Consider the following 24,025-nt stretch of genomic DNA (forward strand, 5'->3'; position numbering starts at 1 on the left):
TACAGTAGCGGCTTACTTATGCTAACTCAACAACACATTTTATTTAAGTTTAAGTAATTTTCGTTAAAATTAAAAAGTAATAGTATTTTTATTTTTAAATAATACAGAAATATTGTTGGCAGTTATTGTCTGTATTATAAAGACGCCACTGTGTCGTTTAAAATGGTTTGGTATGAATATATTCAGTTTTCTTAATATCTATTTAAAGCATTAATTAGTTTACAAGTTAACCGATCAGCACTGTCTCACAATATTTATTGGAATAATTGTATAATTAAAAGAATTAATTTAAAAAATTTTAAACATATCATGTGTTATTCTGCATATTCGGCGTATGTATTCGATATCACACAGTCCAAAGGATTAAATTGACAATTATTTGAATATTTGCATTTTGACATAAAAACTTAATTTTAAGTTAATTTTTAAATTTTTTGTACATGAAATTTGTTCTATATTTTTTACTTTAGAATATTTAAAGTATTTTCTTATGCGGAAATAAACACATTTCAGTTCACATCATCCTTGCAAATAATTTGTTTTCTTTTACATCATTTATGTTCAGTACTAAAATGCTTGGATTGGTCTATAAAGTCCTGTATAGCCACATAGGCGAGCTCGCAATGCTGGAATCAAAACAGCAGCTGATGTGATGTCCTTTAGTAATTCAGCGCATTCACATACCAAAAGATACATTTTATCGCCCTTTTGTGCTGTGCTCTTATGCAGCGCTATTCGACGTAGTCCTGCAGTTCGCGGCAAATATCTGTAATAAAAATAAAAATGTACAAAGTATACTTAAGAAAATAAATTTTCTGAAAATAAGCAAAAAATATTATTAAATTTGCAATTTTAATGCTAAACAAAATGCATATACATATTTTGTACATTTTTTTTAATACCATTTTAACTATAAAAAATTTAGTTCTCCAGAAGAAAATGACTAGTTTTGTTCATCTTATTGCCATTCGTTGTAGTACTTTACTGTTTTTAATAACATTTTATTGCTTAACTTGAGGCTCACCTGTAAAGCGTACGTGCGCCAGTCCAGTACAGCCAATTCTTTTCGAAACGTTCACCATCATCGCCCTCAAAAACCTGCATACAAATAAATAAACAGACACATTGAAAGATAAAAATAAAAAATGGATTGAATTTGCATTTTTTATGAGCTTTAGACTGCACACAAAGCAATGTTTTTATATTTTTATCTGAATACAGTCGTTCACATAAACTTCCTGACATACGAGTACGAGTATGAGTATATTGAATTTAAGCAATTATATATGCTAAAGATATGGTTGTACATATGTTTGTATGGATGTGGGGAAAGGGTACATTGAGGTGTTTACAAAGAATTGAAAAAATGTCTATAAATTAAAACAAATGATACCTTGAACACACTGATGATGTAGCCAGTGGCTGGAGTTTGTGTTTTCTTAAAACTACCGCTTTCATTTGACACCAACACCAATGGAGGACGACAAATGGCAGCAACTTCACTATATAAGTCCAATGTATGAGCGGCAGTGTATCTGAAATTTATATGAAATATGCATTTTTTTTTACAATTACCAAATATATATATTTTTATAAAATTAAAAATTGGGGGATATTAAATGGAAATATTATTGTCAATAAATTAAAGATATGTAAGGTGTACCTTACTAATAAAATTGTAAAGAAAATATATTTATAAATGTAAGAACTTTGTGTGACATTTGCTTTAATTGTTTATAAATTTTATAAATAAAAAGTTTATTTCAAATGCTTTTTTAAAATAGATTGAAAGTTAAGAAATGAAAATAGTAAAAATTCGATAACCGTAAGGGCCATGTTATGCAGAGTATCTCGTGCACGGCATGAGTACAATTGTTGTTGTGCCGGGGCGGTACTTGTGCCCCGGCACTAAGTCAAAACAGTGTTGTGTAATAATAAATTTAAAAATTTGCGCCTTTTAAGAGAAAATTACTACAATTCTAATACGTTTTGGAGAAAAATCGGCAGTAAGCGAATTTTGCCGTGTCCGAGATACTGCATAATATGGCCCTTAAAGAATGAGACTACCAGCTGACTTTGATGAATATCGATATGCCGATATCTTAGTTTTGAGAGTTCAGTCAATCGTATTCTAATATTTTTGTAGTTTAGAAAAATTTCGTTTGTGTTAAGTACATTATATAAATTTAATCGCGAATTGTAGGAAAAACAATTGAACCACAAAACTTTGAATAAGCTTCTATAAGTTGTGTTATTTTCTTAAAAAAAATGAGTTATCTAAACTGTTTAAAAAGAAGGGACTCGGCACTTCCTCTAAGATTCAATGACACAAATAGTATAATGTCACGCATGTATTCCTCAGTAGAATCCTATCAGGAATAGAAAAATGAATTCGGTGAATTCAATAAATCTAAATTTGGAGGAGTATTTAATTTAGAGTTTTCTCCTGAAGGAAATATTGTAGTCGCTGCTTGCGAAAAAAAAAATATGTTCTATTATTTGATGCGGTAACTACAAATCACACACATAAAATGATGGAGGCACACACTGACCGAGTAAACTGCGTTAAATTTTTGATTAATCGTATATTTGTAACATGTTTAGATGTTTAGATAGTGGCTCTCTCGGATATACGACAACTTAAAAGGAAAGTTCGCAGCTTACACGGCCATACAAACTGGGTTAAAAATACAGAATATTCCACTAAAGACAATTTATTAGTCACATCTGGGTTTGACGGTAGTATTTTTACATGGGATATTAATGCTCTTACAGAGCATGGACTTATATATCAAAAAGTGTTTCGCACAAGTGGTTTAATGCGTTGTCGAATAACTCCAGATGGAATTAAACTAGTTATATGGTGTGTACAACCGGTGGATTTTGGATGATCGTACATGATTGGATTTAACAACTTTACACAAAGATTTGTGCGGTTTTCGTCCATTAATTTATCGACTTATGCAAATGGGACGTCAGTACATATCTCAAGCAGCGAAATTTGAGCATGTTTATTGCCAAGAAACTAAAAAAAAGTCGAGTCGAATTAGACACCGATTTTCCATATGGAAATGATGCAAGAATAATTATAATGATGATGCAAAAGAAATCAAAAACTAAATTATAAAGCAAACGATAAAAGCAGTGAAGAGGAAACAGTGATTCTCCAGATGATGTTCTCTTTAATTTTAATCGTAGATGTCGTTTACGTTTAGCAACTAGTCCAAGTGTCGTATTACCACCACCATCTGTTGCAAATAGTTCAATTGAAGAAAGTCGTTTACGCCCAGGTCAAAAAGTTAATGTACCACATTTTCCTTAATTTCGTTCTAACCTCAAAACTGAATTTTGAAAAAACAACTTAATTTCGCTGAAACGAAGATAGTATTAAAATATAAAATAGGCTATCAAGCTAATACAGATTAAGGATTTGGGTTAGCACCAAGTAGCGAACAATGGCAATTCTGATACACAACACAACGGTTAATCACTTAATACTACAAAATAAATTGGCACTACATATTTGGTAAATCAATAATATTGATAAATCTAAACGAAAAGATTTAACAACTCCAACACCACTTTTTTTAAGAACGCAAATATTCTTATGATATTTTCGATTATACTTATGCTTGTTGTTATATCTAAATAATTTATTATCAGAATTCAATGGAGCTCTTATTGAAGTGGATGATCTAAATGGTCACAGACACTATTTAGTAAGGGTGCTTTAAACACTAACTCGAGTTTGATCAACAAAGAAGAAACAAAAAGAATATTATACTTACTTTAACGTTTTTGGTTCGAATTTTGAAAGCGATGAAACTCTTATACCTGTATAAAAGTTTGACGGATCCGTTAGTGTGGAGTTAATAACATAATATGCAATGAAGGGAAAATCAGCTGAAATATTTAACATAGCTACAGTATATGATTACATACTAAAAGATTTAAATATATACCACTTTTTTCCATATTTGCTAATAACATACCACCAACAGCATTATTTGCTTGTTGTACCTCATTCAGAAGTTCAATTGCGACAGATCTCTGTTTCAATAACGGATGAGATAGAGGCGATTCCAAAACTGGATCAATTGGTTCTAATGGACTCATTAAATGTACTAGTATACACAGTTTCGGATCAGAAACTTCTAATACACTTAATGGACTGGCAGGTTTTGTGTTACCATCAGCTGGCGGGGGCGGCAACTGGAATCAAAGAATATCTTTGAATTAATTGTACTTTTTTAACATTGTGGGGTTTTTTAAACTTACCGGTATACCTTCGGGCAGAAATCGATCTACACTATTAACTGGTATAATAAAACAATCACGATCTAATGTCGCCAATGAAATTGGTTCTGTACGTGTTGTACCGGTCGCAGTAGTATTATTACTGGCATTACCTCCGAAACTCACTGCAAATACGTATATTTGGATATAACCATTCTTGAAGAGTTAAAAGTAATAAGTTGCAAGTTAATGTTTTGTGAGACACGAAACGTTTAGTATATATGCTTCGTTTTGTTAGTTTTTTTTAAAAATGCGGCGAATGACAATTATATTACAAAAAAAAACGTAACATAACCTTAAAAACAAACAATGCAATAATGTGCACTAAACGAGAATAAAAGTTTAAAAATTCTAATTGCATACATATAATAAATGTTATTGACAAAAGTATGTTTAGAACTCACCACAGATAATTCAATATGTGGTAATTTTAGTCTAAAATTCTTTTCTTATTTTTAAATTATTGTCTGATACATATTTGCAGAGTGTGATGGATTTAGAAAGTAAGAACTTCAAAACTTATAACTTAAAATTTAACACTTTATGGTTCATCTAAGCAAAAAGAAAACAGTTCTTTAGAGTTATTAGAAAGTTATCTCTGACTATTTATGGCTTAGTAAAAGTATATTTATTGTGCTTAGTAGTTTGAATCTTTGATGATACAAAAACTTTTTGTTTTTATTGAAACATTCATTTAAATTTTTATTTGCATTGAATTAAATTTTAGAAATACAAAATACGAAAATCAAAAATAATCATCTATCCATTTTGTCCGAATTGACTTGTACGATTGATTTCGTACGAAATACTCGAGCAAATTTGGATCTTGTAAACAATTTTTTTATATGAAGTCAATTTTTCTTGAGAAATCGGTGTTAGCATTAGAAAACTGAGTAAGATATTGAAAAGAAAGAAAGTGTGAGAGCAACAGAGAGAGAGAGAGAGAGAGAGAGAGAGGGAGGGTAAGTATAAGAGATCATTTTATATTTTAACAAGTTAAAGAGATGTCAAATGATATTTGCAATTTTATATTCGTGATACTGTATGCTATGCGTTGGAATATATTATATGTTTCTCAATAGAGTTTTAAACTTCAGCCACAGCTTATTATGGTAGATGTTAAACAAAACAAAAGTGTGAACAAAAATTTATAAGTTAGTGCTTTATTTGCACAGTTATTATACCTTAAGCCGAGGTTGTCCAACGCATAGCTTCCAGCCCTTTTGCAGCCCGCGGCTAATATTTGTACGACCAGCGACAGGTTGCTAATCTATCAGTATTAAGCAAATTCTTTTTTGTTGTATTTTGATTAAATCACAATTTCTTCATATTTATGGTATCCCAATTAAAAGGATAACAATGTTTTAAATAATGTAATACACTTCATGTTAATTAACTTAATTGCCAAAGACTTTAGTATATATTTCTTTATGCAACGGTTCGAAAAAACAGTGCCATAAGCCTAAAATAAAATATTTTTTGTTTGATAATAACTAAAATGAATAGAGTTAATATTAATAGAATTGTAAAAGATAAATTAATGAAGAATTAGTAAAACTAAATTTAATATTATCGTCGTATTTTTATTTTTCTCCGGAAAAATTAAGAACGTATGTAATTTTTTCTGTGACCCTCCAACCTATTCAGTGATTTGTATTAACCCGCGATCTTATATTGGCTGGACAGCCCGGCCTTAAACAGACAATCAGTCGTTTCTTTATAAATATTTAAATATATTAAGGATTAATAATTCTTCACACGTATCGGTTTACTTTGAATTAAATTTTTTTTTTTCTGAAATCATCCTTTATTGGATATGAATAGTACAATCTTAACGATTTGTAAATTTATTACTTTTGCTGAATTGTACTTAATAGATATTAAGCAATACGTGTACAGGTTTACTGAACCAGTGTTGAGCTCCTATAATGAATTAAATAAAGAAACTTCTTATCTATTGGAGAACTTATAGTAGTGTCGCCGTGAGTTGAAATTTGGTATGTATTTCAAGCCACGTATTAATCATAACTTCTAAGAACAGAAACATATTGTTGCAGAATACTAATGTATATCTTAATATTTAATAAGATAATAATAAGATATAATAAATTAATATGTCTTCTATTTTCGCTTAAATTAATGACAAATTAAAATATTAAATAAAGGGCGAACTTTAGTTCCTATCACGTAAAGTTAATATTTGCTTTGTTAAATAATAGGTCTGTCCCACGAACTACGCGTAGTAACTTTGAGTAACAATGTGTATACACAAGTGCGTTCCACCCACGGTTGCCACTTATGGTACTTTAGTACCAAAATTGGTACTTTTTTTTCGTTTGGTACTCATATTCAAAAAATTTTTTTACAGAAATGGTACCTTTTTAAACCAATTTTGGTACAGGAAAAAATTTTCAAGTGGCAACCGTGGTTCCACCAGCAAAGTTTCGAGTAAATGAGAGCATCTGAGAGAGCGTAACATCCCTGTCGAAATTTAAAAATGCTACTCAGGGTTTACTCGTACATTTTATTACAAGTAAAATTTGAGTGATGGGTGAATCAGCTGTTGTGGTTTGAATTCAAATTTTCTTATGGTTTATTTGCGCGGCACTGGTGTTCTCACCAGACTTTACACAGAGCTGTTCCATGAAAATCTGTGTAAAGAGCGTAATTTAGCACTTTATTTCTGTTACGCTCTCAGTTTGTACTCTACTTGTGTTTTACTTGAATTTTACTACGAGTAACTCGTGAAACAGACCTAATATTAAGACTATAGTCGATGTGGTTCTTTTGATGTAAAACTAGATTAATAGTAATATCAGATTTAATAGAAAATAGTGTTAAATTCAAATCATTTGAGTAGTTATTACTATCTGAGGTAAGCTAATTGTGAAATATAAGCATAATATTTGATAACATGGCGGCACAAGTTAAACTTTCCTTTTATTGAATTATCGATGGTTTTTCTCGAAATATTAAATGAGTATCGTTAGTTATTGCCAAAAAAAAAAAAAATTAATGAATTAAAACGTGCTCTAGTAAACAAATTCAATATGTCTAGCTTCCAATAACAAATTGTGTTGCATATTCACATTCCTTAAAAATAATTTGCAAAAATATTATTTAAGTACAATAAAATATACAAAATAGTGTTTTAAAAGATTTTTTAAAAGATATGTTAAGACTACATTTGTGAAAGAGACAAGTTTAGGTTTTTGTTATATAAGGATGGATTTGGGGAAACAAAATGCAAAAAATTAAATAATAAAAATATTAATACAAAATTAAAACAATAAAAAAAAGTGGTAGAAATGATTTAGATTTTTTAGATATGTGTAATTTTGCATCGGTTGAACAACATATGCTCCTATAAGAATACAGCCCAAACCTTGCCTGACAGCATTTGTTGTTGGTGCCATTATAGTTGATGAAGTACTGTTTAAAATGGGTGTGGCAAAATGTTCATTCCGCGTTCTAACGCTAACATTGTTCCATCTTAAGACAGATACGGACGGTTTACGATCAACTAAGGGCTGTGGTGCATCCACTTCATGAGGTAAAGGTGGCAGTGGAAGGGATGTTGCGGTAGTCGATAATTGTGTGCAAGCACCAGAGAAAGCACTACATCGTTCTGCAATGAGTTCTATTGTAAAGGATTCTTTCTTTTTTTGAATTTTGTTTTTATTAAAATTTTATATTCGCTTTGGTGTAATTTTTAATGAGTTTTATTAAAAAAACAGTGCTTTTTGCAGAAAACTAGACACATTTTATTCTTTCATTATCATTATTATTATTATTTTTATTATTATTATTATTAATTTATTTTAGTTCAATTTTCTTTTATGAAGAGAAACAAATTGTTATTGCTGATGCAGTCAATTGTAGCAAAGGTGTCAATTGCATTTAAAATTCATAAAAATGTGTGTGGTTCCGATATAGAAGCGTTAGAGTATCAAAAAGCAGTTACTAGAAAAAGTCAACATAATGCGCTGAGGGGTTGCAACTTACTTTGACTTCCAAGCAAGCTTTGAAAAACGTAATGATGTTCAGTAAGTCAAGCCAACTGAAAACCAAAAATCAGATATGCTTGCAATCACGAAAGTTATTAGTAATCGATTATTGTTCAGTTAGATTGATAATGCATGAAAACAACGAGAAATGATCGAAAAGTACATGATTGAGAGTAAAAGGGTTAAAGTGTATTAATGTATTTATCTCGCTTACACAACATTACTCTAATACTTGTTAAAATGTTAAATTGGCTTAAGCGCTTTTACAAAATAAATAAATATATATGCGAAAAACTAATTTGCTTAAAAATCTATACTAAAAATGTATAACAATCCTTATCAGATTTGTTTTTTAAATATATACTTCTATAAAATATTTTAAAACTTAGTTAATTGTTAACTACGAAATAATAAAGAGAACACAAGTTATATATAAAGAAAAAATTTTTTGGTTGCACTTAAAGTAAACCAATTTTCTTAACTAAAAATATATTTAGTGGAAATTACTAAATTTATTGATAGTGATGTTTTAGTATTTTTTTTAATTGAAAAACAAAAGTAATATTTAAGTTTTCTAAAGAAAAAGTAAAGCTTGTTGTAAGACTGAGAAGAACTTTTACATTAAACAGTATATAGTGACAATAAATATTACAACAATGAATACGTCATCGCATTTTGCAATTTGCATATTGAAGAAACATTTTAAATTTAAATATTTAAAAAAAAAAGTCATGTGGAGTCTCAACCAGTAAAAAATTTTTGGACACTAATTTTTAAGGTTTTTAATTGAAAACTGTTCGATCTTTAAACAGTTTGTTAATACTGAATTCACAACCAGTAAAAAATTTTTGGACACTAATTTTTAAGGTTTTTAATTGAAAACTGTTCCATCTTTAAACAGTTTGTTTAATATTGAATTCACACAAGAGTTTTGCCTGTAATTTTAGCTGTCATGTTTGTAATTTTAGTTGTCAATTCTTGTTGTTTTCAATACAAAATTAAAATTTTTGACAACCTAAATTACAAACAAAACTCTTGTGTGAAAACTTTTTAATAAGTTAGGTTAATAAAACTTTCACGACAAATTAAGAAAACTCCAGAGAAATGTGCGAACATAAAAGTTAAGTTTGGCTTTGGGCCAGTTGTTTAAGGAGCACTGACTCTAAGCTTCAAATTTGGCAGGGCACGAGTTCGATTCCTGGTACTTACAGTCTCAAAAGATTATTTACGTATAATTAAATACAAGAATTATTTCCAAGGTCACTGATCATGGGTATTTGGCAATACTCAAAACAAAAATTCAATTAATTAAAATAATATAAAAAAGAATTTTTGTTGTTGTACTTTACTACATTTCAAAAACCTCTTAATAAATTTTTTATGAAAAGAAAATGCTTTGCAGTTTTTTTGTGGAGTCATTTGTTCAATCCAAATTTTAAATAGCAAAGTAGTAAGAAGTAAGAATGTAGTAAGAAAGAGATATTTAAGAATCTGAAATAGATATTATGCAAACTTAATAATTGATATTTTAAACTTTAATGTGTAAATCCAATTACTGGTGCCCTCATTTGGCTTCTTCTAAGGTTTATAGTTCGTATAAATAAGCTTTGTAACATTCATCGGTTTGTTAATTTATAACATATTCATAGGAACAGAAATAATATCTATAATTATTATTAAATATAATTGTTAAGCTTATTTATTAATAATTTTTATGATTATAAACGATGTCTTGTAAGTTTTTGTGGAGCACTGGCCCTTTATTTATTACGATTTTGCGCTAGTGTTCTAATGAAAGTCTTATACCACGGTATCTTAATATTTTAATCTAAAACATCATGTGCAATTTAGTTTGTGTTGTTTTTGATTGATTTAACTATAGAGAACAATATTTTATATATATATTATACTTGTGTTCCAATAAACCATAAAATATTCCATTGTAAAATTATGAAATATTTAATATAGCAACCATATTTTTTAAAAAAAAAATAAATTTGAAAGTTACATCAATTTTTTTTTAATTTGATTAAAAATATCTACTGGATAGTATACCATTCTGAAATATATTTGAATTACTTTCAAAATTGTTTAAAATTAATTATTTTAACACAATATTTTAGTGCTTAGAATTATGACAACGTCTTCTGGGTCTGCGTATAGTCTCAGCTTGTCCCCTGAGTGTGCTTCAAATGCGTCTAGTGACTCCAGACGTAGTATCAGGTGCGTATTAATGTAACTTGCTACATAAGTTAGCTTATTTCAATTATTGAAAAATATGATCAAATTAGATCGAATAAGCTGTGTTGATGAAGTTTATTTTTTTTAACTAACAGGAGTTCGAAAGACATTTCTGAACTTCTTGACCTCGTTGTGCAGATGGTCATACGACGTATGGTCACAGAAGTTGTGTTTTTTTTTGCTCATGCCCATTTATCCATGTTATGCCGAGAGTCAATTTTGTACTTTTATATGCAAAATCCGAAATTTATTGTTTAGAGTAACTGTTTTGGGAAGCATATCGTGGTATTGAAAGGCTCGCTTTAATAAAATTTTTCTCATGGTTTCATTTTAAAATGTTCAATTTACTTTGAAAACAACAATTATATCACATATAATGTGAACATGATTGTGTGCATAATACGGCCTTAAATGGGTGCTCTTTAGTATACGACTTGAACACCCATGTTCTTAAGTATACGACATGAACACCCATGAAGTAAACTTTTAGGATACGTGACAGTAATTTAACTAACAGTAAGTTTCTAGCAATATTAACGATATTGCGAATGTAATAAGTACTTTAGGCTACATTTCTGAGGTGGATTCAATATTCTAGCAATATTGCGAATGTAATAAGTACTTTAGGCTACATTTCTGAGGTGGATTCAATGTTAGATGAGTAAATTGCAATAAACAGATCTGCTTTTATTGCTTTGTAGGTACATCAATTCTGCTGCTTATATTGAGAAAAATGTGGATGATAGTAGCATGGAATTTAGTGATCATTACATGAGGTCTTCGCAATCTCAAGATCTGTTGGAGGAACGGAGTGATATTGTGCCGCCCCTGGACTTGCAGTCTATTGATGGTATATCAGCTCACGAACCCGGTTACACTTATCAACGTTATTATGAGATATTACCTTTGCGCGCTGATCCAGATCTGGCATTTAAAACATGGCTATCAGCGAAAAAGTAAAATATTAAAATAATTTTGTTTATTCAACTGTACTATTTATTCTTTCTATTTAAGGAAGATAAAGTCTGAGGAGGAAGCCCGACGGAAGAGAGAAGAGGATAATAAGAAAGAAAATGAGGAACTTCGTAAACGTGAATCTGAGTTACGTTTTCAAATGTGGCTACAGGAAAAGTCACGCAAGAAGTCTGAGGAGAAATTAAATAAGAAAACCCCTTCTAATACCTCCTCTACAATTAAAACTAAAGCTGCTGTCGATCCTGAGAAAACAAAAGTCAAACTCTTACAGTGGGAAGAGAACAAACGTATTCAATATGAAAAGAAACGTAAGGAGCAACTTGATATTGATAGACGTAAACGTGAAGCGGAATCCCTACGTCAGGAAAATGCAACACGAGCTTGGGAAGAATGGTTGAAAAAAGCTCCCAAGAAACCTAAGCCAGTTCCACTTAACAGAGGATTGCAAACTTTGCAAGGAACTGTTTCGGAGTTATACGTGAATCCAATTCAATGGCAAGACTAAGTTAAACTTTTACGTTACTATAACCAATGTTGTTTTGAAATGATGACTATGAGAAACAAAATGCAATACATACCCGTATATACAAAAAAAATTATATATTTTTAAATTATTTTTTTGTCGAGAAATACATTGGTAAAATGTTATTATTACTTCAAATGCATCTTTTAATCATAAAAAATCTGCCTTAATTTTTCCTTGAATTATATATTGTATATATATAAGATACATAACATGTGTGCCAACTTCAGTGGGCTTTTTGAAATTGCAGTGTATTCATTGGCATCAGAATAACATGTAATATGGATAACAAGTAATTATCGAATACTAACACTTGATAATCTTATTGTTGCATTTTATCAGACTACAAATATAGATGAATAACTTCCATTGCATCCATAAGTAAAAAAGATGGTGTTATATTTAAAACTTCTGTGTTGCTTACGATAGCGTAATCAAGAAGTGCAGAGATTTTCAACCCTATAGCTGTGGCGATAAAATCAGCTAACGAGTCCGTAAAGTACCGAATTTTCTTACATGCTTTCATAAACATTTATATGTTCGAATCTAACACTGAATACTCATACATAGTATATGAATCACATATTTATAATATAATACATACAATAGTTAATAGGTGCATTTACCATAAAATCAAATGTAGCTTATACGTATATGTATTGTATTTTAAAGTTATAAATATATAGTAAATGATTCCTTAGTCCGAGAAACGAAAGAATTCGGGAAAACGTGATTTGTTTTATTAACTTATATTTCCTATATAATATATATTTAATTTTATATTTAATTTTAATTAGTAGGGTGATTTTTGTTTTTGTCTTTAAGGGTGATAGGGATAACTCGAAATAAAAGTTAAAATTCTTAAAAAAATAAGCGACTTTACTTTAAAATAGTTTCGACGTAACTCAAAAATTAAAAAAAAATATTTATTTGATATCATCAATCATCCGCTTAACTCACATTTTTTTTCGTATTAGAACCCATAAACTTATGTTTTATGTTTATAAATTCAAAAGTCCAAAAATGTTCTAAATGAAACCGAATAATGGTATAAAATTATAAAGTAGTTAACTTTCGTTATCCATTTCTACCAGCTCTCATCTACAAAATCTGTAAGTTCTGTTTAACTATTAAAAATAAAAGCTGTAATTTTTTAAACCATAAAATATACTTATTTCCTATCTTCCTCTAGGTTTTATCAAATCAAACGAGTTCTAGCAACTTACCCCCAAGTAAGTTTAGACGACTTCTTCTAGAGACAGCATTTCTAATAATAATGCCACCTAACAATATTGACGAAATTAACAAAGTTAATATTTATAAACAGTATTTTTTTATTAAGAGTTTATAAGCAAAATTTTTCGCATATAAATAGCGCTTCGTTAGCTGAAGTTGTTAATACAATTTACTTATGAAGTTAACAGATGAGATATCGGAAGCAATTTATAGAATAGAATAGCCTACCTTCGCCCATATCGTAACCTGAACGGTTCGGTGAAAAGAATAAATGAGTTCGATAGTGTATGTCATCGGTTTGAGTGGAGAGGCCCAAATCTCTAGAACGCTTTGTACGATTAGCTTTTGATTGCAGCTTACCACCGCCGCCACCGGATTTACCACCACCTCCCTCGCGAAAATTCTTACGAAACATTAAATTCATGATGATATGAAGTTCGTGAACTTTTCACGTTTATGTTAAATGGTGAAATTAGTTCAAATATGTTGGTTTGTTGTTGTTGTTGTTGTTGTTATTGTAGCTGTTGTATGTGTGTTGATGAACGTAAATGATTCCGCCAATTTTAGTTGGTGTCGTATACCAAGTTAATTTCCGACACGGATTAGCGAAATTTTTTGTTAATTATGAGTTTGTGTTATAGTTATCGTAGAGTTATTTTTGAAAATCCGATATTTGTATTTTAATATTTAATTTTGCTGAGTTTAAAAATAAATTCAGTAATAAAACACAAAAAAATTTTATTTCAAACAAGTGGCTTTTTGTTGTCCATAAATTTTTCATTTTTTAAATGAAAATTTTTAAAATTATTCAATAAATCAAAACACAAGAAATAAACACTTAAAATCCTGGAGAGAATATTACATTATTCTTGATTAAATTTAAAAGCAATTTTTAAGTTTTTGAAATTCTTGAATATAATACTTCACATAAATCAGGATAAATTCCACAATCGAGTCATACCATAAATGCAATGAGCACATACCGACAATTAAACCATAAATTTTATTTAAAACGACAGATAAGGAAGAAAATGAAACTGCAAATCTACAATTTAATCAGTGAAGTAATTGTATCGTAAGGAATAGAGAGTTATCCGGTAAAGGACAGAGAAAATAGCAAAGTAGTATTCGTTGATAAAGAGTCCATAAGTAGAATTTTTGAGGAACACTGAACATCTAAGAAAAAATCAACATATTGTACAGCTTATTATAGCATATTGATAAAAACACAGTGGGAAATCGGTAACTTAAGTGATTTATTCATATAAAAAAAAGATATTAAATCAAAGATTTTCCATGGCTTACGATAGAAAATAATATACAGATTTTTTTTAAAGTCAAGTTAAGCATAAATAGCAGACTTATGCAAGTTTACGTACATATTAATTAATGATTTATATTAAACTCATTGAGCCAAGAAGAATCATAAATTAAAATAGAATAGAATAAATTTCAAAAAAATTATTAAAATTATTTTTTAAAATTTATTTTAACGGTTAATATTAGTGCTTAAATATAAACAATTTTAATTGTTTATACTATTTCATTAAAGTTCAAACAATTATCTTTAAAATGCAACAAATTTCAAGTTTATATCATTTATATAGTCTGAGATGTGGCCAATTGAAAATGTGTCTACAATGCCAATTCTCAAAACCCCATGAATCCATATCTCCTCGGAAAAAAATTACAAAATTTTGTCTCGAGATACGGATCTTCTTATTTTATGAAAAAAACTCATAAAAAAAATTTTAGCCAAATCAAAAATTATGCCAAAATCAGTTCGGTTTGTTAAAGAATGTCCCATATATAAGAACAATCGCTTTATTATACATGTATTTTTATCAGTGTATTTAAAACTGAACTGATATAATTGATATAAACATAAATATAATAATAATGGAAAAAAAATCAACTATATATAAATCCCATATATTTCCTTTAACAGCTCCTTGCTCCTTGATTGCAGTTCACCACGTGTTGGTTATAACTGCCGGTAATAACTCCACTTAGTTCAATCGTTATTTAGTATTAAGCATGTGCGTGTCTGCAAGCATAAAAACTAACCGGAAAAGGAAATGGCGAATTTCCGTATTTAAACTTGTAATCAAGAGTGAAAATAACTTCGAAACTACTTAGAGCAGTAATTATTTTTGATTTTATGTACGTTTTAAGTGGTGTCAATTTTCTTCGCAATACAAATTTCTTTTGCCTTATAAGAAATAACGGCATTATTATACAAGTAATAACTAAAAGGAAATCGTAATTAAAAAAAAAAACAAGTTTAAGATTTGTTTTGAAGAAAATAACGTATTGAGAATTCTTGACATTAAATTATGCTCTTGAATACTTTAAGAGGTGATACAATCTTGGGTACACAATGTCTTAGCTGAGTCCATTTGTATAATAAAAACAATTTTAAATATTTTTTAAATAAATAGATTTGAATTTAAATAACTCACAGACTTCTTTACTGAACACGCTTCTGTTAACTATCTTCTTTCCAGGATCGAATTAAAGAACATTGACACCAGCAAATTTTAAAATTCTGTCTTATTTACGCGAACCTTGTCATTATCTAGGAACTTTTCAGTACACACAGTAGAGGAAATGAGATTTGGCGCCTTAAACCAATAGCTATTTTAAGAATATCAATAGGTCTTATATGCCCAAGTTAGCTTAGAAGATTTTATTCAGCAATACCATAAAAGCTCTCATAGGTAGCAGTGTATTAATGCCCTTTTAATAATGATATAGGTAGGAAAAATATAAAAAATTGTTAAAATTGTGTGAAGTATTTTTTAAAGTTTATAATCCGAATATTAATTCATTACTAAGTTTTATAAGATAAAAAAATCGAGTGTATGCGTTTCTTTAAAATATCGCTTTGGAAATTGAGTAGAGCTATTAAGTTCTTGTTTCTCAAGTAACTATTTGTCAAGTGTAATTCTTTACAGCTTCTAAGTCTTACATATATTAGAAATATAATTGTGCTAATGATTTAATGTAACATTATTTCAAAGTAGATCTAAAGACATACCTTATAGATATTAATTTTTGTGAACTGCTCCATTCATAACAAATAAATACTTTTCATAAACATATACTTTTAAAATATTCCTTTCAATTTTGAATACTTTTTTGTATCTCGATTTACGCCTAAGCGTAGTTCATGACCATGTATTTAATTTACAGAATATTATATATTCACAGTTATTTAAGTGTGAAAGCAAATATTTTCACAAACACTAATAATAGAAAGTACTTATCAAAATCTTATGCCTTTTGTCCGTAGTATTTACTCTTCTTGTGTTTTCATCAATTCTTCATTTTGTGCCAACCACATATGTTTGGAATTTGGAAAGAAACATTAGGTTATGCTCCACTCAAAGGATTAGTGTCAATCAAGAATACAAACTCATTCATAAAAACTATTGGCCTCGAATATAATCTTATCAAAAATGCAAATATACGAATATGCAGTATGTGAACAAGTACTTTAAAGATATTAATTAAAAAAGAAAATATCAAAATAATGACAGATTTATTATTGAAAAAATAAAAACATTGGGTTTTGTTAAGTAAAAAGTTTTATTTTATTATGCAGTTTGCGGTAGTATGTTTAGCAGATTTCTGTTTCCGAAGTGTTTTGATATTTACCTTTTTCCTAATATGATGGATTATTTTTATTTATTAAATGTAATCCATTAAGTAATACACAATTGAATAATACTATACCAATTTTAAAGTGTTCTTAACATGTTTTATTATTGTGAGCTTATATACACTTTTATATGTCAATGGCATAGAATTTAAAAGATAAAGTGTCAACTGAAAAATATAGTATAAAATAGTACTAAAAACATAGAATCAATAATGTTTATAAAAATCGTCAGTATATTAATATTAATTGCTTTTCAAAGTTTCCTAAGAATTGTTAACTAAAAACTCATTGGTCCGCGAATTGGCCATTTTGTCAATCAATTAATTGCGAATCCATCACAACATCTCATCCTTCTGAATTGCATTCTATGGAAATAAGTGAAGTTGTTGGTCTACTTACATAAATCAAATTTATTGGAGCGCTTTTATTGGTTTCTCGGAGACTTTATGTTGGTAACAACTTTACAGTCTCCACTGATTTTAAATTAGACTTATGATTTGCTTAGCATTCTAACTAGCATAGTCTCATATTGTGGAAATCATATTAAAACATTAATACAAGTAACCTTTTAACCAATTGTTTTTATGAATATTAGTATAAGTTCAATATGTTTAATTTCACTTTAATAATTGAGCCTAAAAAACCTTCATATAATTATTTTTAATTTCCTAATTTCAATGATAAATTTCTCTAATAAATGTATTTAATTTTTATTCCTTATAAAATTATTGAATGTCAAAAAACTTGATTTTGTCTATAGCAGCTATAGCTATTACATATCTATTGTAATTTCTGTATCTGTTAAAGATAGATATCTTTTGATATATCTTAAAATATTTTAAGATAAATTTTCTAATATTTATCATACATATTATTTAAATAATTTTGCATAAATTGACTTAGATTTAATAAAATCAATTAATGTTTTTTATATAATTTTTAATCCGGCTATAGATCCCTTTTTGTTAAATAATTCAACGTTTAATATTTTTTACTATATTCTATATTTCGACTCTCCTAAAACTATATCTATGTCATCCTCTTTATTCTATCGTCTATATTGAATTATCTAATATTGAATTATTGTAAGGGACCTATAACCGTATTAAAAAATATATAAAAACCCTTATAAAAAACAGGTCGAAAAATAAATTCAAAAAATTTTATGGAATAAAATCAATTATTTAAATAAATTATTTTAATTTCTAATTATAATATTTAAAAAACTTCAGAACTAAAACATGGGCATACCCAGACCCGAAATTAGGAGGGCGCTGATATACTGATATGATACTATTATATATTTTAAAGTGTGATAAGACATCCCTCTTTAGTACTTTGTTTCCCCCTGCCCCTACCCATGTACGCCCATGAACTAAAATAGTGATAAGAGTTTTATATTAAATTTCTAAAATTAGTTAAAACTAATCCTATTTTACTATATAGTATATTATAATTAAAGAAAAAAGGAATGAGAATGAAATTAAAAAATATATATATATCTAGTCAGCAATTAAATGATTATTAATAAGTTTAAAACTGGCTACCACAATATTTTCAAAAACCGCAAAAATCCGCTTCTTTAAGGAATAATTACAGTGAAATAAATTTATACATATTAAACAAAGAAAATTTTTTTAAATTTTTCTATATTTTCTATATGAAAAATTATATATGATGTATGCATTTTTTGTAAATTAAATACATAAATACAGTGCAGGTGCATTACATATATATGTTTATATGTACACAAATGAATAAATAGACGTGTACTGCAACAATTAAAACAACTTCACAGATTATTATTAATTATTGTATTAAAAAAAAAAGAAGTGCATTCAACAACTAATAAGCCACATCCTCAATATGCAATAAATAAAATATTATTTAAAATTTATTTATTAAAAAGTTTTATATTTTTTATTTTTATATAAATGTAGTTCCGAAAACATGTCAACGAAATAAATTCGCCGCCAAATAAAAAATACCACAAGACGAATAATACAAAAATAAACTGCAAATTAAAAAATCTAAAATTAGAAAGAAAATTGGTGGCAGATTTATTATAAAAAAAAAAATCTAATACAACGGCTAGTATAAGAAATACACATCTAGACATGTCAACATTGACAATAACCTCCAAAGTTAGTTCTTTATAATGCCATAAGGCATCTCACCACATAGGACAGCCCTTGACCTTAACATTATTGAAAAAGAAATAAATATAATTTTGTATTTAACATAAATAATATGTTTTAAACAATCAACCAAAAAAAAAAAATAACACTTGGTTTGCATACCAAGTTTTATTAATGTGAAGGGCTATAAATGATTATAAATATAGTATATGTAAACCAATGTGTGTCTTTCTTCTTGCAGTAGATACATACATAGAGATACATAAATTAGATATTTTGCTTATAATTGTTGTTGTAATTATACAAATTCAAAAATTGTGTATTTTTCTCACAGCTTTCTTTTTCTCACATTAAATTTGTAATAATTTTCTATTATAAATAATTATTGCGAAATTTTTGTAATTATTATTTTACTAGTTTATTGGATATGTTTTATTTTAAAATACAAAAATCACGTAACTATCACTTCATTGCTTTACGAAAATTTACGAAAATATTATATTAATTTTCCAAATCGAATATATTATTTAATTTATTAATTAATAATTAATTGATTAAAAAAATTTTTCTTTCGTTTTTTATTAGCACATCGGACGAAAAATGAAATGAAACTGCTGCACAATTTGAAAATTGTCAATCGATTCACCTAACCTATATTATTTTGTTTTGAGAACTATCTGAGAGCTTTTTGAAAACATGACGTCTCTTTAAGGTGAGAAATAAAGATCTCGCACAGAATAAATATTGTTTGAAATCAGTTGACTTGACAAACAAGCTCTTATAGTGACATTTGACAGCAAAAACTATTTTCGGTTTAAGACAATTTTCTTTTTGTGGTTTTTAAATAAGACATATTGTACTCGTACATATATTTAAATTACTATTCATCGGGATTCAAAATCCTTATAATTTCGTATATATTTATATGTACATTTTTGTGCAAGTTCAAACCTTGCGTATGAAAACGTGGAATTATGCTTTTATATTATTTTTGAATTATTTTACAGTTTTTTGTAAAATCAACTGGTACATTGACTGTTGCTTATTTCAATGTATATATTTGAGCAAAGTGGCTTAATCCCGATTTATGTTAATAGAATGAAGAGGTACATTTTAAAATTGATATTAGTTTAATATAGTAGAGCAATTTATTTCATGTTTGCTATATTGAATACATAACTTTATTATAATAAGTACTATTTAATTATTGTTACACACATTAATAAAGTTTTAGATTTTTTAAACATTTTCAACTTTTTACAGTTTAATATAGTTTATTTTCACCTTTTCCTAGAACTTTAAAAATAAAATTTTTATTTATATGTCTGAAGAATTTCAGAGAATATCATAATTTCGTTATTGTCAATCAGATGGAGTTTGTAATAAAGACGGTTTTATTCATAATAAAATCATCTATTGAATTTATATGTGATCGAATTGATTTTAAATGTTGTCACTCTTAAGTTGTAAATAGAAACATTCGTATACTTATATACTGATGACTTGTTGGTGGCAATGATTGTAATCCATTTAATCAAATAGAGCACTGTCAATGTATTTATATAAAGGTGCTTGTATGCGGAAGAGATTCAAGACAAATTTTGTAATATATAATCAATAGACATTATAAAAGACATCTATGGGAGATGAAGAAAAAAATACAAACAATGTATGTCACACTTAAGTAGGTAAATCTGTAAAAACTACCTTGCAAAAATCATGAACTGAATCACTCGCAAAAAACATTCTGTTGAACATTTTCAACCTATGTTTGAATATCCGTCTATTCAGATGAATTCGTCATTTTCAAATCTACATATTCTGAGTACTAGGTGTCGTATAGACATGAAATTTAGCTTACTTAATATATATGAATGAAATTTAATAGCTTACTTAAATATAATTTTCTATCAGTAACAACGCAATGGAATAAAGTGGTAAATAGTTTTTGGAACTTACACTTTGGATCAACACCCAACGTCACTGGATTTATACATTTAAGATATAAGTTTTTTTTACTTTCTCATTATTTCGGGGTTTTTTAACACAGCTGAGTGTATCGAAGAGAACAAAATAGCATAAGAATAACAAAGATTTTTTAGAAACACAAATCCTGAGTCAAAACATTTACATTAAATAGAAATATTCTCTAATAAATTCTAAGAGCAGAAACAATTTTAGTAGCTTAAGCATGTTTGGATTTATTAAAATACATTTTCTTAAGTACAATCATGATTATACTACGATAGCATTTTTAACGGTTGCAGTAAAAATTCCATTCATGAAAGAATTTAAAAATGTAGATTTAAGGTCATTCTCATAGAGCAGCTGCCTCATATGGTGTACTGCATTCCAACAATTTTACAGCTCGCCTTGAAACTCTGCAAAACATAGACAAACACTGAAGTCGTATGAACTTTCAATGTCAATTTTATTGCCTATTACGACTACGATTTGGTGCAGGATTCTTGCGTGTCGCTTCCAACCTCAGATACTCGTATTCGTATTTCTGTGAAGGTTGGAAAGTGTCCAACGTGACTTTTCCGGTTGCATGTGTAAAAATTTTTTGCATTTATTTTTCAAATACATACTAAACATTCATAAATATGCAGAAGGTTCTTAATTGAGAATAAATGTCATTTCACTTCTTTCATTATTTTCCGTATCGGTTGAATAATGAAACATCCTAAATCTATTGACCTTGTTTACATTTTTTTTAAATTAAATTTAGTGAAGCGATTTAAAATTGGAGTAGAAGATCATAGTCTGAAAATATATCTAAGCCATGAAGTTTGGTTGAATGCAGTATTAGAGGAATGGTTTACAATATAGTTGTTTTTATACTCTTCTAAATTCAGGCTCAACTATCTGTACTTAAGTTTTATTTGAAAATACTGATGCACGCTCTTAGGGCAATTTTATAACTGGAGATTGAAAGAGAGCAAAATGTATTACCGGGTCAAGTTAGAGTATCTAGGTATGTATAATACCCATATTATTATCAATTAATTCCAACTTTATGTTATAATCATGCTTCAAGAGTGATATATAAAACATATACTTTGAATTAATTTTTTTTTCTATAACAATCTTAAATAAAAAATTTATATAAAAATTGATAAAAATATTTACATATTAAATTTATTTGTAATTTATTTTATTTATACAACTACTTTCCTTTAATTTCCTTAAAAAGAAATAAAAGTTATTTTTTATTTTTAAAATGATATTAGAAATAATCAAACTATATTTAAATAAGTAGTAACGATTATGTTTTTATATGGTTTTATTTTATAAGTAATTTTTAAGTAATACAATTTAAATGAATTTTATTTTGTCACGACATAAAAATCAGTGCTATGACCTTATATTTAAAGATTCATTGTGATAAAATCCATTTACTATTTACTAAAAATAACAAAAGTTATTAATGAGATTTATAGATTTTTTTATGACAATGTCATGACAATTTTAAAAACAAAGGAAATCCTTTCTGGTACCATTTGTTTATTTGTACGATTACAGGTTGTTTGTTTTACATGCATTTACATATTTATATACCCAATTAAACAGTCTGACATATAAATGCCATGAATAAATAATTTCCTTAACATTGTTTACATGATAAACACATCATTAATGTATGTTGAAATTAGTAATGTCGTAATACCTATATGTGTACGATAATACTGTGAAAATATGAAGCTTTTAGTACCTATTTGATAACTCTCATTTTGCAGAAGTTGATTACAAAATAAATTAATTTGTTAGTATACTTATATGAATAATAGACTATCATAAACCTAATTAATTTAAAGTGCCTATTATTAAATACTACAAATACACAATAATAACCCTGTTTGTTAAAGTCACAATATCTTATATGCATGCATTAAATATACGAGTATACTGGTTCCCTGGTACGAAATATAATTTCTTAAACTTTTTGCTGTTGTTTGACTCAGCAGCAGATAACTTCTGAAGCTTTTACATACAGGGTGTTTGCTATCAAAAGACCATAATACTTATTTATGGCTGAGTTTTCAGTCGGTACGTACCATAAGAACTTAAATCAAAGCGATGTGCACAACCAACCCCACCTGTGTTTGTGATAGGAACGAATTAACAAAACGGCGAACTTTGTTTATTTAGTTAAGTTCGCTTAAGTTCTTACGGCACGTGCCTACTAACTGAGACTTGAGTCTTGAGGTGACTACTTGATTAATTTCTTGGAAGTGAAGTATCTTGGAAGTGAAGTACTTAAAAATTTATTACTTGCTAAGAAATAGAAATCATTTAATAAAAAAAAATTGCTTCAGTGTTAAATTTTATTCGTCCTTTTATGATTTTAAGGAAAGGATCTTAAGGTCTCATGTATTATAACCGTCAAAGATATTTCTTATATAGTAAACTGCCGCAATAACTATTTGTTCAAATATTATGAAAATCTGGCAGTAAATCAGGAAAGTATCTTACGGTCTCATGTACTGTAATCGTCAATAAATGGGTTTTATATAAATGCTTATTATTAATACTATTGATTTTGAACTTCATCTTATGCATATATTTATGCAATAAGTGTGAAGTTGAACAAATTCACTATATAAAAAATGTTAATTTCATATTTACAATTTTAATAACAACAAAGTTAAGCAATTTTTACAAGTATATAAAAATATCTACTAATATATTTCATAAAAAATGTTCAAGTACGACTTTGAATCAGTTGGTTAAGGTGCGCTGATTCTGAGCTTCACATTTGGCAGGACCCGAGTTCGATTCCTTATACTTGCAGTCTCAAAAATAATTATTTACGATTAATTAAATACAAGAATTATTTCCAAGATCACTGATGATGGGTATTTGACAATACTCGAAACAGCTATATGGTCAGCCAAAAATTCAATTAATTAAAATAATATAAAAAATAAATTTTTGTTGTTGT

The 24,025-nt window shown here is 28.0% G+C and overlaps 2 protein-coding genes across 4 annotated transcripts; one reads left to right on the plus strand and one right to left on the minus strand.

Annotated features, from left to right (window-relative positions):
* Positions 1-497: 497 nt before the first annotated feature.
* Positions 498-19,545, minus strand: LOC119680378. 3 transcript variants are annotated; one of them, XM_038093163.1, is made up of 9 exons: positions 19,333-19,545; positions 13,507-13,681; positions 7,682-7,924; positions 4,279-4,421; positions 3,963-4,212; positions 3,789-3,903; positions 1,394-1,535; positions 1,025-1,098; positions 498-766 (listed from the first exon to the last, which is right to left on the minus strand). In XM_038093163.1, exons 1-9 carry the CDS (start codon positions 19,342-19,344, stop codon positions 568-570), a joined length of 1,353 nt encoding a protein of 450 aa, XP_037949091.1. In that variant the 5' UTR covers positions 19,345-19,545; the 3' UTR covers positions 498-567. The 3 variants fall into 3 exon arrangements, with proteins under 3 accessions (XP_037949091.1, XP_037949090.1, XP_037949092.1); XM_038093162.1 differs by lacking the exon at positions 19,333-19,545 and having other exon boundaries at positions 13,507-14,048; XM_038093164.1 differs by lacking the exons at positions 7,682-7,924; positions 19,333-19,545 and having other exon boundaries at positions 13,507-14,048.
* Positions 10,349-12,143, plus strand: LOC119680379 (coiled-coil domain-containing protein 34-like). The gene is made up of 3 exons (XM_038093165.1): positions 10,349-10,526; positions 11,246-11,500; positions 11,559-12,143. Exons 1-3 carry the CDS (start codon positions 10,438-10,440, stop codon positions 12,022-12,024), a joined length of 810 nt encoding a protein of 269 aa, XP_037949093.1. The 5' UTR covers positions 10,349-10,437; the 3' UTR covers positions 12,025-12,143.
* Positions 19,546-24,025: the final 4,480 nt, after the last annotated feature.

This window comes from Teleopsis dalmanni, chromosome 2 (genome assembly GCF_002237135.1).
Source record: "Teleopsis dalmanni isolate 2A chromosome 2, ASM223713v2, whole genome shotgun sequence".
NCBI lineage: Eukaryota > Metazoa > Arthropoda > Insecta > Diptera > Diopsidae > Teleopsis > Teleopsis dalmanni.